We start from the raw sequence: 14,623 nt of genomic DNA, 5'->3' as shown, positions 1-14,623 counted from the left end.
CTTTGATGCGCCTTTTGGATGCTAAGGTTAGCCCCAAGAAAAGACCATACATCTCCACCTAATTGTTGGATTTTTTGCCAAGCTCCCAAGAGAATTTGTCTATAATTATTCCCTCAGGATTCAAAAGAATCCCTCCCCCTCGTGCCACCCTTGGTTTTTTTTTTTTAAATTATTAATGTAATAAGGAAAATTGGGAGAACTTGGTAGCATTTCTCATTTTGGGGAGTGTTTGTTGAGTCAGTTTTTGCCAAGCCTAAAATCAACAAAAGAAAGACACAAAAAAATGTTTACCACCTGTTGTTGACCATAACCCCCCCATAACTTTTTAGCAAAATCATGGGGATCCTTTATTGAATTTCCTTACTTGCATTAGGTTTTGGTTCATTTGTTTTCCTTTTACCCTCCATTTTGGAAGACTCCTTTCTTTACTGACCTTCTTGCTTGGCTTTGGAGCTTTTTGATTATTTGAGATTTTAACATGTTTGACATGCCCTACATCATGGTCGTTGGAATTGTGATTTTACCTGCTTGATTATGACTCTCTCTCTTTGCTACTTTTTGCATTCATGCTGACATTCTCTTGATGGTCACGAGAAGACAATGTGGTAACTTTGGCTGAAACATCTCCTCACTTTTCACATTGGTTCTTTATTGCCTATACCTATGCTTGACAATATTGTTGATAAAAAGACAAATAATTAATTAACCATATTACAATATTGTAAAACTAATTGTAAATATATTAATCATATATATGTTTTGTGCATAAAATTATATTTTGTTTTTAAATAAAATGTATACTAAAATTAAAATTAATTTAACATATGTAATAAAAAAACATTGTAAACAATATTACATAGATTAGAATTGACCATGTATGTAATTAATGTTATTATAAATGTTATAAATATAATAAACATTAAAAATTAAAAAATAAAAAATAAAAAGAAATAAAAAATAAAAAAACATCTATGTGCTTAACCCCTAGCACAACAACGCACACAATTACCAATATTTCCCCATCTACATTAACTTTATTTCCTATCCATTTCCAACCTATCTTTTCTCCAAGACACCTGGTACCATTTACAACGAACACATACCAATATGAATTATAATTCGGAGACACCTGGTCATATTGTATATTTATATGTACATTTTAAAATAAGAATATATAACTTATTGTAATATAATTCTAATTTAATAAAAGTAATATTAATATTAATATACAATAGTTTTAGTATTAAAATATTAATATACAATAGTTTTAGTATTAAAATATTAATATACAATAGTTTTAGTATTAAAATTAGTGGTATTATTAAATACATTTGTGGTAAAATAGGTAGATAATTATATTTACTTTATAGAATTAAAATAGTTTATTAATACATTTGCTTTTAGTAATATTATAGGATAATATTAAAGTTTTAATATAAGATTTATCTTAACATAATAATATATATATAATTTAGCTAACATGATATTCTAATTAGTAATAATTGACATAACCTTATTTAGTAATACTAACATAATTAACATAAATATAATATATGAAATTTATATTAATTTAGATTAATGACTAATGTAACTTTAGTATTAGAATAACATTAATATAGTTGTACATTAGGACTAACAATTAGTGTTAACTTGACATAGTAACGCATAGGTTAGTATAATACATCTAGGCTAGACTAACACTTAGATTGACATAGGCTAATCCTAGGTGTGGTTTCGCTGAGCCATTAATTCAGCTTAAGGATTTAACTCTTTGGAAGAGTTTTGCAAGAAGGTCAATATGATATTTCTCTTCTTGTTGGTAAGAAATAAAAACACTATAACCCGATAGAGACAGAAAGAAGGTAATTGGACCTAGTCATACAGTTGGAACCACCATCCCAAACGGAAAAGGAGTTGCTTTAAGTTCTCGACCGGGTGGTCTCCCTTATAATGTTGAATGGTCATTTCGGACCATCAACACAACCCTTTCCAGACTGCTGAAATTTGAAAACAATCAACCTCCTTTGTCATTACCAGAAATAAAAGGAAAGCTTCTATGGACAAACACATTGAAAACCTTGTTTCAATTCCTATGATAGAAAAAGTATATGTACGAAAGAGTAAGAGGGTTCTTGAGGAAAATCCTTTAGCCTCCGATCAACAACAGTTTCCTAAGTTGTGAGAAGAGAACCTTACTGATAAATTTCGCAGTGATAAACATGAGGAGGGTTTAGAAGTAAAGCTCAATGATACAAGGGATTTAAAGGGTCAATCCAAATCATCCAAACCTGTACATATAAAGAAGGAAAAAGAGCTTACTTTAGTTGAGATGTATGGAATGAGAAAAACCCATACAAGGCCCACAAATAAGCTTAGGATCAACTCCAAATTGCAGTAGAATTCAACCTTAAAGGATCAAGTCATTGATCTTGATGATACACCTTTGAGAGATTTAATAATTAACAAAGAGGAAGCTTGAAGTTCCTCTAAAAAGAAGAAGATCCAGAAACAAAGTAAAGGAGAAAAATAGGGCCCCAAGGCCAAGAAAAGAAAAAAGACAAAGCAAATTAAATCAAGAAATGTGGCCCTATTTTTAGAAGCAGCAAAAACACTAAAATGAACATCAAAAGGGTAGCGCTGCCAAATGTTTTAGCAATATTTATCTTTGATTTTGTTTTTGAGAGAGCTCCCAAATATTTTGGTAGCGTTGTCACTATTTTGGTTTTGAGTGTGTATCACCATATTTTGTCAGGGCTTGAATAATACTCCCTGGCAACACAATTTTGATAGCAATAATGATATAGATTTTGTAAAATATTTTTAGAGGTTATATTTATACAATAAGCATTATCTTGCAAAGATATGGTAAAGCGAGATCAGAGACAAAAGGAAATCACTATTTTAAGTAGACCAGTCAATATCAAATCAGGATATTGGGGCAATAAACAAGGAGTTTTCCATATTTTGTTCAAGATTGTGAGTAACCAATTCATATCCACATCTTCAACAAATTCTATAGCTACAGGATTACTTTTTTGCCACCACGGATTATGTTTCAAAGTGTCAACGCATCACTTGTTCCTTGAAAATGTATTTTTCAAGGCAGCGGCGCTAGAGCTGAGTGAGTAGGTTGCAGTGGAGGAAAAGCGGGAGGGATTGAGGAATAAGGAAGGCAGATAGGTAGACAGATCTTCACCTACCTCATCTCATAGCGAGAATAGTTTGTAAGAGCTTGAAAAGATAGCGAAGGTGCAACACCACCGGGTTCTATGGGTCGGAAGGCAGGCCCGGATCGATCTATTCACTAACCTTTCCCGCCCCGGCCGCTAACGAGGAGAATAGATTCTATAATCTACATAGAGGTTGGTTGGTAGGTTCTGTTGTTGTTTTCAAGTCTATTATAATACCGTTCGCGGAGTAGCCGTAGATGCGGGTGGCCCACCTGAACCAGTATTAGATATGATCATCTGATATGACGGTGAAAAGGCAGAGGATTGGAATTTGTAAAAGGAAAAGAAAAGGTTAAGGACCTCCCACTTCTTTTCGACTTACTTATAAATGAAATAGGTCGAGGTCATTTATGCGCCGGCGTGGCGTAAGGTCATTCTAATAAGGCTGATAAGCCACCTCCGTAAGTAGAAGGAGGGGGAGCAACGTAAGCAAGCGAGAGCCCAAGCAGTGAGAAAGAAAGAAGCCAGGGAAGGAGGAAGCCACCGGGAAGAAATGGGAATAGGCAAGGGATGAAATAAGAATAGATGGGGGATATGTGGTGGGAGGACAGCTCCAGCTGATCTTCAAGATGGACAACCGATGGGGCGAGATAGATATATAGGTTTATGGTGGAATGTGAGGGAAGTTATATGTCGATTGAATGGGAAGTAAGTCATTATGACGGGTGGATTCACATTCCCTACCGGTCCTTGCCCCCGCATCATTTCCTTAGGTTATTCCTTGTTGATAACGGGACGTACTCGGGAAGTCATCAAGATATGTATATATTTTTAGTATTTTGTAATTAAAACTTTCCAAATATTATGGATCTCAAAGCTTATGTAATTTTTCTATAAATTAGATCAAAATGTATAGAGAAGGGTTGGTTTTTGAAAAACAAGACGTGTGTTGTATTTGACTCCATTTCAATATTAATACATATTTCAAGGCACAAGTATTTGAACTCTTATATCATAGATGATTTTAGTGATGCCTATCAGTCAATTTTCCTAGTGATGTTTTCCTATGCAATTCAATAAGTGTTTTCCTATGCAACTCCATAGGAAGCAAGTCTTGGCGCTATTATAGTCTCTATTCCCAGCGCTATTTCTATCGTTATTCCAGGCACAATTTACGGTCGAATGCTCAATTCAATTTTTGGCACTATTCTTGGCACTATTTCCAGTGCAATTTACAATAGAATACCCGATGCTATTTCTGGCGCTATTCCAGGTGTTATTTCCAGCACTAAATCTGGCGCTATGATAAACATTCCTGATTGCGCCCATTTTTACGGTGGAAAATGTGTCCAATTTGTGAACTGAAATAGACTAAATTCCGCTGCTATTTGCGTATTCTATTGTAGTGAATTGAAAAATTATTCATCGATTATCCCATGTAACCAAGTTGTAATATTGTCTAACTAGTTATAGAACTTCCAAATTTGATAAATCAATAAAACAATGTAAGAAATGAGACTGCAAGAAAGCAAACATGACATAGCAACCACACATAACAATCAAAATATATTAAATAGCATACTACAAAACATAGAACCTGCACAAAATAGTTTATTGAAATACGTTCTTATACAATGTCATATTAACATTTTCATTAGTAGAAGAAATCACCTTGTTTGCTCTAATTATTGCATTCCTAATATTGTTCCCACATGTATAATATATTGCTTGAGAATGTGAAATCAGATCCCAATCATCTAGTAAAGCGAAGGAGCTGATCGAAAATAGTCCAATTCTTGAACCAGAAACTATAAGGAAATGTTAAGATGCTTGGCAATGCAAGCAACGAGAATTGTGTCATTACTGGATTGCTCGACAACGTAAACAAAGAAAACTATCATTGTATATGTATAATCACGTTTTGATGGTTAATTGTAAATGTGCCATTTGTCTCGAAATTGGACAATCAATAACAACTGATTTTTTCGTAGAATAATACTCATAGGAAACTTTTCTTAGTTCAAGTAATATTTTTTCTTGTTCCATGCCTCTTAGAACACACACTATTTTAGTCTTGTCATTTGCATGGATGATATAGTTTAACCAATGAAAATAAATGAAGTGAGAGTCATGGTTGCAAGTGGTGCAATAAAGCATAGTTTTATTCATAGTTCTAGCACTTGTAATTGGACTACTGCATTTCACAAATATTATCTCAAATGGATTCGTATATGCAATAGTCACTGTCTGGTGTCCTTGTAAGTATTGTAAAATTGATTTAGAAAAAAAAGGCTTAGTAACATGAAATCAAATGTCTTTTAATCCCTTTTTCTTTGTCTATGTCTATAATAAAGCTTACCGTGCATATTCCACTTGGAGAAGAAAGCAATTTTCTTAGATTTTTGGATTTCTTTCATGTTTACAATGGACATATAAACATCGATTGTGAAGTTCGGAAAACTTTTTCTTGTTTTCTAACTATACTTTTAGCAAGATCAATGAAAAAATGTTTTCTTACAATTCTATTTGAATTCAAAGACATGTCAGAACAACTTTATCGTGTACTTGAACCTGTTACATATGCAACATATGTAAAACAATACATGGAAACCTTATAACACATGGATGATAACTTTGTAACAATGAAACATTCAAGTAAATCAAAGCTTACTGTTGCCTTGTATTGTTCTGCATTGTTGGCTTTGATTTCTAGTACATATTGCATTGTTGTGTGCATTACCAAAATTACAATAACATCGATTGTGCCAATTGGAAACAAATCTTCATTACACGACAAATTTGCAATCGTCATATTTGGAAAGAATTGGTACTCTGCACAAATAAGACAAAAAAATTCTTCAGTGCTAAAAATATTTAGAGAAATAGTTTTTTCACAATCACCATTGTCGCATTTATGCTTTGGAATTATTTCAAACTCTCTAATAGAAAAACCGACATTTGCAATAAGTTTTGTCTCATGTTGTTCCATAAACTATTTTTGCACAAGTAATGTTATTTTCATTTTTGCTTTTTTATCTGTTAAATATACACAAAGTATTGCTTTTGTCTTGTTTTCTTTGTCAAAAAAAGTTCGATATGTAACCAAGACAATGCCATAAAAAATGATCTTAATTATATTGTTACTGGTATCTTCGATTAATAATGGCATAAACTTGATTTCTTTTTGTCTAGTCATGAGCATTGAATTGAAATTAATTCAAAGAAAAAGAACAAAAATGAAAAAAAGAAATATGATGTACAATTAACTAAACCTACACATAACTACCTATTTGCTTTTGTTTCTATGTTGGTTTCTATTCCTCTCGTTTTGTCTGTTGCGATATCTATTTCCGTAGTACTGCTCATTGCTATCTCCACACCCTCATCCATCTCTACTGTGACATCATTCAAATTCAATATCTTTTGCCTATTCACAAATAATACATTGAAATTAATGCTTAAAAGAATATTATAATTGATATTAAGTAAGAACTGACTAATGAAAACATAATTAGATAACACAAAGTCATTGCTAAGGTACATTCCAATATTAAGTTCATAGTTACCAGATAGAATCTTCTTTTTATAAATATAACTAAAATTCTAAATAGAATTTACTTTTGAACAAATACAATTGTTTTATAAAAATGTTAAAAGTACTTTTCTCCTTGTAATTGTTGTCCTGGATCCGACCTTTAAGTGTTATAGGTTTCCTGAAAAATTGAAAAAGCCTCACTTTTAGTTTTTATTTTTATTTTTTTTAACATGATCGGGTACTTATATATTATAAAACTACTTGGAGCCAAATCCAGTTACATAAGTGGATGGAAGTAGATAGAGAGAAGTCCAAAATGGGTTCACAGACCCTGACTTCTTATAGACAAACTTGAGTAGTGTAGATTGGAAAAGAAAATGGCTGTATAGCCTTACAAACAGACCTGCGAGAAGACAAAATTTGCTGGTCATTAGTTGGATTACTAGAGCTGATTGACAGAGTCATCAATCTGGGGTTCTTTCTTGACGCTTGCTCTGGCTGAAGTCTCAGCTTGCATACTCTGAGTGATGGATTTGATGTGGGCGATTGCCTCTTCCATGTGTTTGCATTTTTCCTTTAGGCTTTCTATCTCTGCCTTTTTTTTTCCAGCTTCTTTCTCTTTAATCTACTATCTGCCTGAAAGTCCTCTTTGAGCTCGTTGAAATGTTTGACAAACCTTGCAATCATAAAGCAATGGGCTTTACACAGCGAGCAGTTGCTGTTTCCAATCACTCTATCCAGAGGATTCTCGGGCATCTCTCGATTTTCCGGAGCCTCAGCAGGCTCTCTATTTTCCGAGATCTCTGCCATTTCCAGGGAACTGATATGGAGGGAGATGCAGTGCGGGAACAGGGAAAAGGAGCTGGGGTGAAGAGGAAGGAGACCAGCAGGAAAGAGGGAAAAAGCTACGAAGGGGGAACAGAGCAGGGGAGAAATCACACTTAAAATGGAGAAGCAGGCACAGAGATTTACCAGACTGTCGTGGAGGAGAGGAGCAGCCGAGCTGAAGACGATATTATGATCTTGGAGATTGCTAACTTCCCTGGGAGCTTTGGAGAGCGATCTCACCACAGATTTGAACGGATAGCGGCCTCTCTTGATGCAGAACTTCCTGAGCTGATTGCTAGAGATAGAAACTTTACTCTCCTGCGGAAAAAGGGACGTGTTTCTGATGTGCTCGTAGAGAGAAGGATTGGTGAATATATAGAGCGGAGTGGAAGGGTGATCGGGCCGAGAGTGCGACTTGGGCTCAGTGATCTGGCTAGGATTAGCCACCAGCTTGAAATCTTTGCAGCAGTCTAAGGAGATCTTGAAAGGAGTTCTACCTAAATTCTGCATGGGAGAGTCACGAGAAGGCTGGGATATCGAGATCCTGTGATCGGGCCAAAAATGATGAGAGGTGGGCATGGAGAAGGGGGGATCGAAATTCGAAGCCTGGCATGCAGCGTGCGATTTGACTGATTTTGGCCAGAGATCACAAGAAGGAGGGTGGGGAATGATGAGACAAAAGGTTGAATGGATGCTGGTATGACTGGACGGAGAGTTTGACAGGCGACTAAGCCGACTACGGGATTGGTTTTTCATATGTGAGATCATTTTCTTTAACTTGGCCGATCTGTCTGTTGGATGCCTTTGTGGCGTAATGATCCGCTTCAGTGTTGTTGTCTCTTAGTACATGTTTGAAAGTCGTGACTCCCATTTCTTTGACATTATCCTCAATCCTGAGCTTTACATTATTAAGGGCCTCTTTTTTGAATTCTGTTCCCGCCACCATAGCTGCAATGACGATGGCCGAGTCTCCCAATATTATTGGATTCCTGATTCTCAGCCGATTCAGAATGAGAGTGCCTAAGTAGAGGCTGTAAGCTTCTGCCAGGTTGTTGGACATTTGGCCCAAACCCCATTCGTAGCTTACCAGAGTTTTGCCTTGGTTGTCCTTTATGATACCCCCTGCTCCAGCTTCCCCCAGGTTATTTTTGGAGGCCCCGTCGAAATGCAAAGTAGGGCGATTCTGATCCAGGATCCATTGACTTACTTCTTCCCTTGTGCCTCTGAGCTTCCAGTGTATTCTTCTCGTGCTAACTTTGGGGTGTGCTAGTTGATTGTTGCTGTAATTGATGCTGAATTTGTTATACCATTCCATCTCTTCTTTGTGCCTGCTTGATTGGTCCGGAGGAGCGACCAAGTTTGCGCTTATTGTTTCAGATATTAGCGCTGTTGTTTTTGCCAATATGCGGACAAGGTTGGGCTTCTTGTCATTAAAAATACAGTTATACCTAGCTAACCAGATTTGCCAACTAAGGGTAGATGGGATGCATTTCCACATACGGATGATATTGTTTTTACCTTTCTTAGGAAAAGGATAACATTTTACCCAGTTTTTTTGAAGGGAGGATAGCTGATCAAAAGTCTCTTCAATTTTCATTGGTCTAACTATCTGAGTCCAACAACTTTGAGCGAAGGGGCAGTGGAAGAATAGATGATGGCTACTCTCCTCCTCAGCGTGACAGAAGCAGCATATTGATGGCCCCACGATCCCTCTTTTCCTTAGATTTTCAGCTGTAAGCACCTTTCCTTTGAGGAGAGTCCAATTGAAATGTTTGACCATTGGGATGCATTCTGATTTCCAGACAGTTGTGAAGAGGTTCCATTTGGCTATTGAAGTGGTTGCCTGGAGGAATTTGTAACCATCTCTGACAGTGAATTTCCCACCGCTTGGGTGCCATATATACCTATCTTTAGCCCCTCTGTTGGTGGGTGCTGCGCCTGTGAGGGAGACCTTAAGATTGAGCCATAGTTCTCTAAGTTCATTGGGGATTTGAAGATCCTTCCAGCCCTGCCAGGTGTTTTGGTCCCAAGTTGAAATATCATACAAGGAGGTTAAGTTTTTAGCTTCCATCCAGATGTGCAGAGGCCTGAGATTTTGGATGTGGTTTCTTGGTCTAGCGCCCATGATTCTATCAGTCCAGATATTGACCTCCTTGCCACTTCCAGGCACTTTGGAAATGTTCTCTCTGAACCGAGGGAGGACCTTTTCAATTAGCTTCCAAACAGGGGTGCAAGATCTTTCAGCTATTGTTTCGGTAAGTAGATTAAAATTTGGTCCATTCAGGTATTTCCTCTTCAATACTTCCACCCACCAAGAGCCTTTGCCGGTGAGGATTCTCCAAATTAGTTTAAAGCCCATAGCCCGGTTGGAGAAGCTCAGAATTTTAATGGCGAGCCCACCTTTGTCATAGGGAAGGATGACTTGTTCCCATTTGACAAGGCTAAATTTCTTAGTTTCTTGCTTTCCCCCCTGCCAGAGAAAACTTCTCATTAATAATTCCATGTGCTTATGTGTGCTGGCGGGAGCCAAAGTGACCGCATATTGGTAGATGGGGAGAGCAGAGAGAACAACTTTTATAAGGGTCAATCTACTAGCCAGATTTAGCCAAGAAACTCCCCAACTTTAAAGGAGACCTCTCATCTTTTCTATGTGTTTGGCCCATATCTCAGCCTTAACTGTTTCTTTGGCTAAAGGCAGACCAAGATAAGAGTAATAACTCCAGTTCCTTTGCACTGGAATGTCCAAAATCAGAGAGATTCTTTGCCTGATTTGATCAGGGACATTCCAGGTATAGATCTTGCATTTTTTGTTATTCATCATCCCTCCAGAGGCAGCTAGGAAGGCGTCCAAGACTTTCTTGAATCTTTTTGCCATTAGGCTTGAGGCCCCCCCAATGAGAAGGGTATCATCCACGAAGAGCGAATGATTAATCTCTTTAGTTCCTCTTTCTATGCCAATTCCAGTGATCTCTTTTTGCTTACGGAGTTTTTCTAAGTGAATACTCAGAGTTTCCGCCATTATGATGTATAAGAAAGGGGAGAGAGGGCAGCCTTGCCTCAATCCCCTGGTGCTTCTAAAATACCTGCTTGGGCGACGATTAATCAGAGGAGCAGTCCAAGGATTGGAGATACAACCAGAGATGGTGCTTATGAAGTTGTTTGAAATCCCAAACTTTTTGAGAACTGCAGTTAGGAAGTGGTGGTCGACTCTATCGAAGGCGTTTGCCATATCGAGTTTGATTATCATTCCTCGTTCCTTCCTGCTGATGCTGCTGTGAATTGCCTCTTGAATAAGTATGACATTATCTGTGATTTTCCTGTGGGGAACAAATCCCCCTTGGTTCTTTGAGATTAAATAAGGAAGGAGCTTTTTGAGCCTATTGGCAAGAATTTTGGTTACAATCTTGTAGGAAACATTACAGAGGGAAATTGGCCGGAAGCGGTCGAAAGAACAAGGGTTAACATCCTTAGGGATGAGTGCAATATGTGAGGATTTTGTGTTGTCTCCCATCTTGTGATTTTTAAAAACGTTTTTGACCTTCCGCACAAAGTCTTTTTTGATTGTGTCCCAATGGTTTCGGTAAAAGGCTACCGTAAAACCATAAGGGCCCGGAGCCTTGTCCTGTTGCATACTAAATGCTGCCTCCCTAATTTCCTCTTCTGTGACCTCCTGATCCAGATCTCTGTTTTGAGGGTCTGAGATTTTGATCTCAACTGCACTGAGGAAGTATGAGCTATCCGACTACTGAGGGGCTGCTACTAGAAGAGATTTAAAGTGGTTGAAAGCAACCTCCTTAATTTCATCTTGGTCACTGAACTCATGCCCTTCTGCCTCAATTTTATCTATCTGGTTCCTGGCGCACCTGAGCTTTATGTTGTTGTGGAAGAAGGAGGTATTTTTGTCGCCCGCCTTTAGCCATAGGCACCTCGATTTCTGCCTTTGTTCCTCTTCCTCAACTCGATTTTGTCTGTATAGCTCCCTGTACATTTCATTTTCATGGATTATATCTTCATTTGTGGGTTGGCTGTTCTCCTTTTCTTTGTTCCACTGCTCCATTTGCGTATGCAGATCCGTTTTTTTCCTCTTCTCCGTTGCTGTGTTTTCCTTGTCCCATTGTTTGATGACTGCTCTTAGGGATTTTAATTTGGTTTCCCAGACGTAGTAAGGCGATCCCCACACTTCCTTTTCCCACTGATTTTGAACGAGGGAGCGAAAGTCTTCTTTGTAATCCCATATTTTATTGTATTTGAAGGGGAGGGGCCCCAGATTTCTCCCTTTTTCCATGTTCATCACCATAGGTTTGTGATCAGAGGCCGAAGCTTGAATGATTTTGCTCTTGATGGAAGAGAAGCTTGCTGCTATTCTTTCCTGCACGAGAAATCTTTCTAACCTCTCTTCGATATTGTGGCAGCCTGTTCTTTTGTTACTCCATTTGTATTTCCCGTTGAAGGGAGGTATGTCTATGAGATTATGAGACTGGATTATAGCCTCCAGTGCCTCTCTTGAGGGGTCCGAATGAAAGTTTCCTCCTAACTTTTCATCCACATTCCTTATGAGATTCAGATCTCCTCCCAGAATTATGCTACTATCGTGGGAGGACTGTAATTCTAAGGATAATAAGTCCCAACATGTTGCTTTGTCCCTGTAATGGTTTGGAGCGTAGATGTTGTATATGCTGTAGACTTCTTGAGAAGCTTTGTTTCTGAGTTCAGTTCTTATCCACCAGTTGCAAGATTGGAGGTTGATGTGAGTCCATTTATTCTTGTTCCAGAGTGTTCTTATACCTCCTGATGCACCTTCTGATCCTATTGAGTAACCTTCAAAATTTTTGAATCGTTTAACTTGTTTTTGAAAGTCTTGGTCTGAGATTTTGTTATGAAACCAGCTCACAAAAAGATAGAAAAGAGAGATCCACGCCTTAGAATTCAGCCTCTTCGAGGGGGCAACCTCCTTTACATTACATAAATGAACAATTCTTGGATGATACAAATGACAAAACCTCCTTTCTATATATAGGAGTCTAAGGAGTCACAATATAATCCAGCCGACCTAACAATAATAATATAAAGCCACAAAAATAACAATAGAGGGATTCTATGGGGCACAGAAATAACAATATGGGGGTAATAGGGGCACAACAATATAAATAGGGGGTATAACTACAATAGTAATGGGGTAATCACTAGTATTATAGGGACCCAACATGCCCCTCTCCTTCAAAAAAAGTGTTGTCCTCAACGCTTCAGCAGTTCTGGATACTTCTGCATAAAATTCTCATCCTCCCATGTGCAATCTTCAGCGGATAAGTTCTTCCACTTGATAAGATACTCTGAAATTGATCAATTTCGTAGTTGTCGAGTTCTTGTTTCTGTGATTGCTTCCGGTTCCAATATAATTTTTCCTTCCTCGTCAAGTTCTGGCAATATTGTTTGAATTGGGAGCTTGTCACCTATAACCTTCTTTAAACATGAAACATGGAAAACTGGGTGCAATCGAGAAGCTGCAGGAAGCTCCAATTTGTATGCCATAGTACCAATCTTTTCCAACACCTTGTACGGACCATAATACTTTGGTGATAATTTATTATCCTTCTTAGCTTGCTTTAGGGACATTTGCTTATATGGTTGTAGCCGTAGGAATACCCAATCACCTACATCAAAACTTCTTTCACTGCGATGTTGATCTGCCTGTTGTTTCATTCTATTTTGTGCCAACACGAGGTTATCCTTTAAGAGTTGGAGGACTTGTTGTTGATGTTCGATGTGATGTTCCACTGCTTGAACCTTAGAATTTTCTCTTAAATATGATGTGATGGATGGTGGTTGATACCCATAAAGTGCCATAAATGGGGTCATTTTTGTTGCTGTATGGAAGGAAGTGTTATACCACCATTCAGCCAGAGGCAACCATTTGACCCATTGTGTCTGTTTATTAGATACAAAGCAACGAAGATATCCTTCCAAACATTTGTTTACTATCTCAGTTTGCCCATCAGATTGAGGATGATAAGATGAGCTATGAGCTAACTGAGTACCAAGACAAGAAAATAATTCTGTCCAAAAATTTCCAGTGAAAATGGGATCTCTGTCACTTACAATAATCTTTGGGTTTCCATGTAGCTTTTGAACTGTTTCCATAAATGCAGTAGAAACTGTACTGGCTTTAAATGGATGTGATAATGCACAAAAGTGTGCATACTTGGTAAGTCTGTCAACTACCACCATGATGACACTCTTTCCCTCAGACTTGGGTAAACCTGTGATAAAATCCATTGAAACCTCCTCCCAACGTTGGCTTGGAATGGATAAAGGTTGTAATAGACCTGGTGTCTTAATTGTTTCAACTTTATTTTGCTGGCAAACCAAACATTCCGCCACAAACTTTTGAATATCTGATTTAAGGCCATCCCAAAAAAATTCCTTCTTAACCCTGTGGTAAGTTTTTAAAAATCCTGAGTGCCCTCCTAAGGGAGAAGTGTGCAATTCCATAAGAATCTTTTGTTTTAGCTGGGAATTCTTACAGAGGTATAAGCGATCTTTGTACCATAACGAATCATTTTGCCAGCTAAATGTATCAGAAGTACTGGAATCTTGTTGTAGCTTTTGAATAAGTGCCCACACTTCTTCGTCGTTCTTCCATTCCTCCCTTGCTTCGTTTATCCAATCTGGTTGGATAATAGAAATGGCACACAACAATGCTTCCACATCCTCATCCTTTCTTGAGAGTGCATCTGCCACCACATTTTGCTTCCCTTTTTTGTAGATGATTTCAAAGTCATAACCCAACATCTTTGTGACCCACTTTTGTTGCTCTTCAGAGGATAATCTTTGTTCTAAAAAGTATTTAAGGCTATCATGATCCGTTTTTACCTTGAAGTGTCTTCCCATTAGGTAGGGTCGCCATTTCTTAAGTGCATGGAGTATTGCCAACATTTCCTTCTCATAAATAGCTTTGCTTAAAAACTTTCCCTTGATTGGACGACTTTCAAAAGCAATGGGTCTTTCATCTTGCATTAGAACAGCACCAATTCCATTTCCTGAAGCATCACATTCCACAATAAAGGTTTTTGTGAAGTCCGGTGTAGCTAAG

General features: G+C 37.7%; 1 protein-coding gene across 1 annotated transcript; it reads right to left on the bottom strand.

Annotated features, from left to right (window-relative positions):
• Nucleotides 1-8,269: 8,269 nt before the first annotated feature.
• Nucleotides 8,270-8,848, bottom strand: LOC149262586 (uncharacterized). Its single transcript, XM_089380734.1, has one exon. The coding sequence runs from the start codon at nucleotides 8,846-8,848 to the stop codon at nucleotides 8,270-8,272; it is 579 nt and encodes a 192-aa protein (XP_089236860.1).
• Between the last annotated feature and the right edge of the window lie 5,775 nt (nucleotides 8,849-14,623).

Source organism: Pinus tabuliformis, chromosome 6 (genome assembly GCF_031772625.1).
Source record: "Pinus tabuliformis cultivar Carrire ecotype Pingquan chromosome 6, CPIR1, whole genome shotgun sequence".
Lineage (NCBI taxonomy): Eukaryota > Viridiplantae > Streptophyta > Pinopsida > Pinales > Pinaceae > Pinus > Pinus tabuliformis.
Note: the sequence above shows the minus strand (reverse complement) of the source record. Positions and strands in the feature narration are given on the sequence as shown.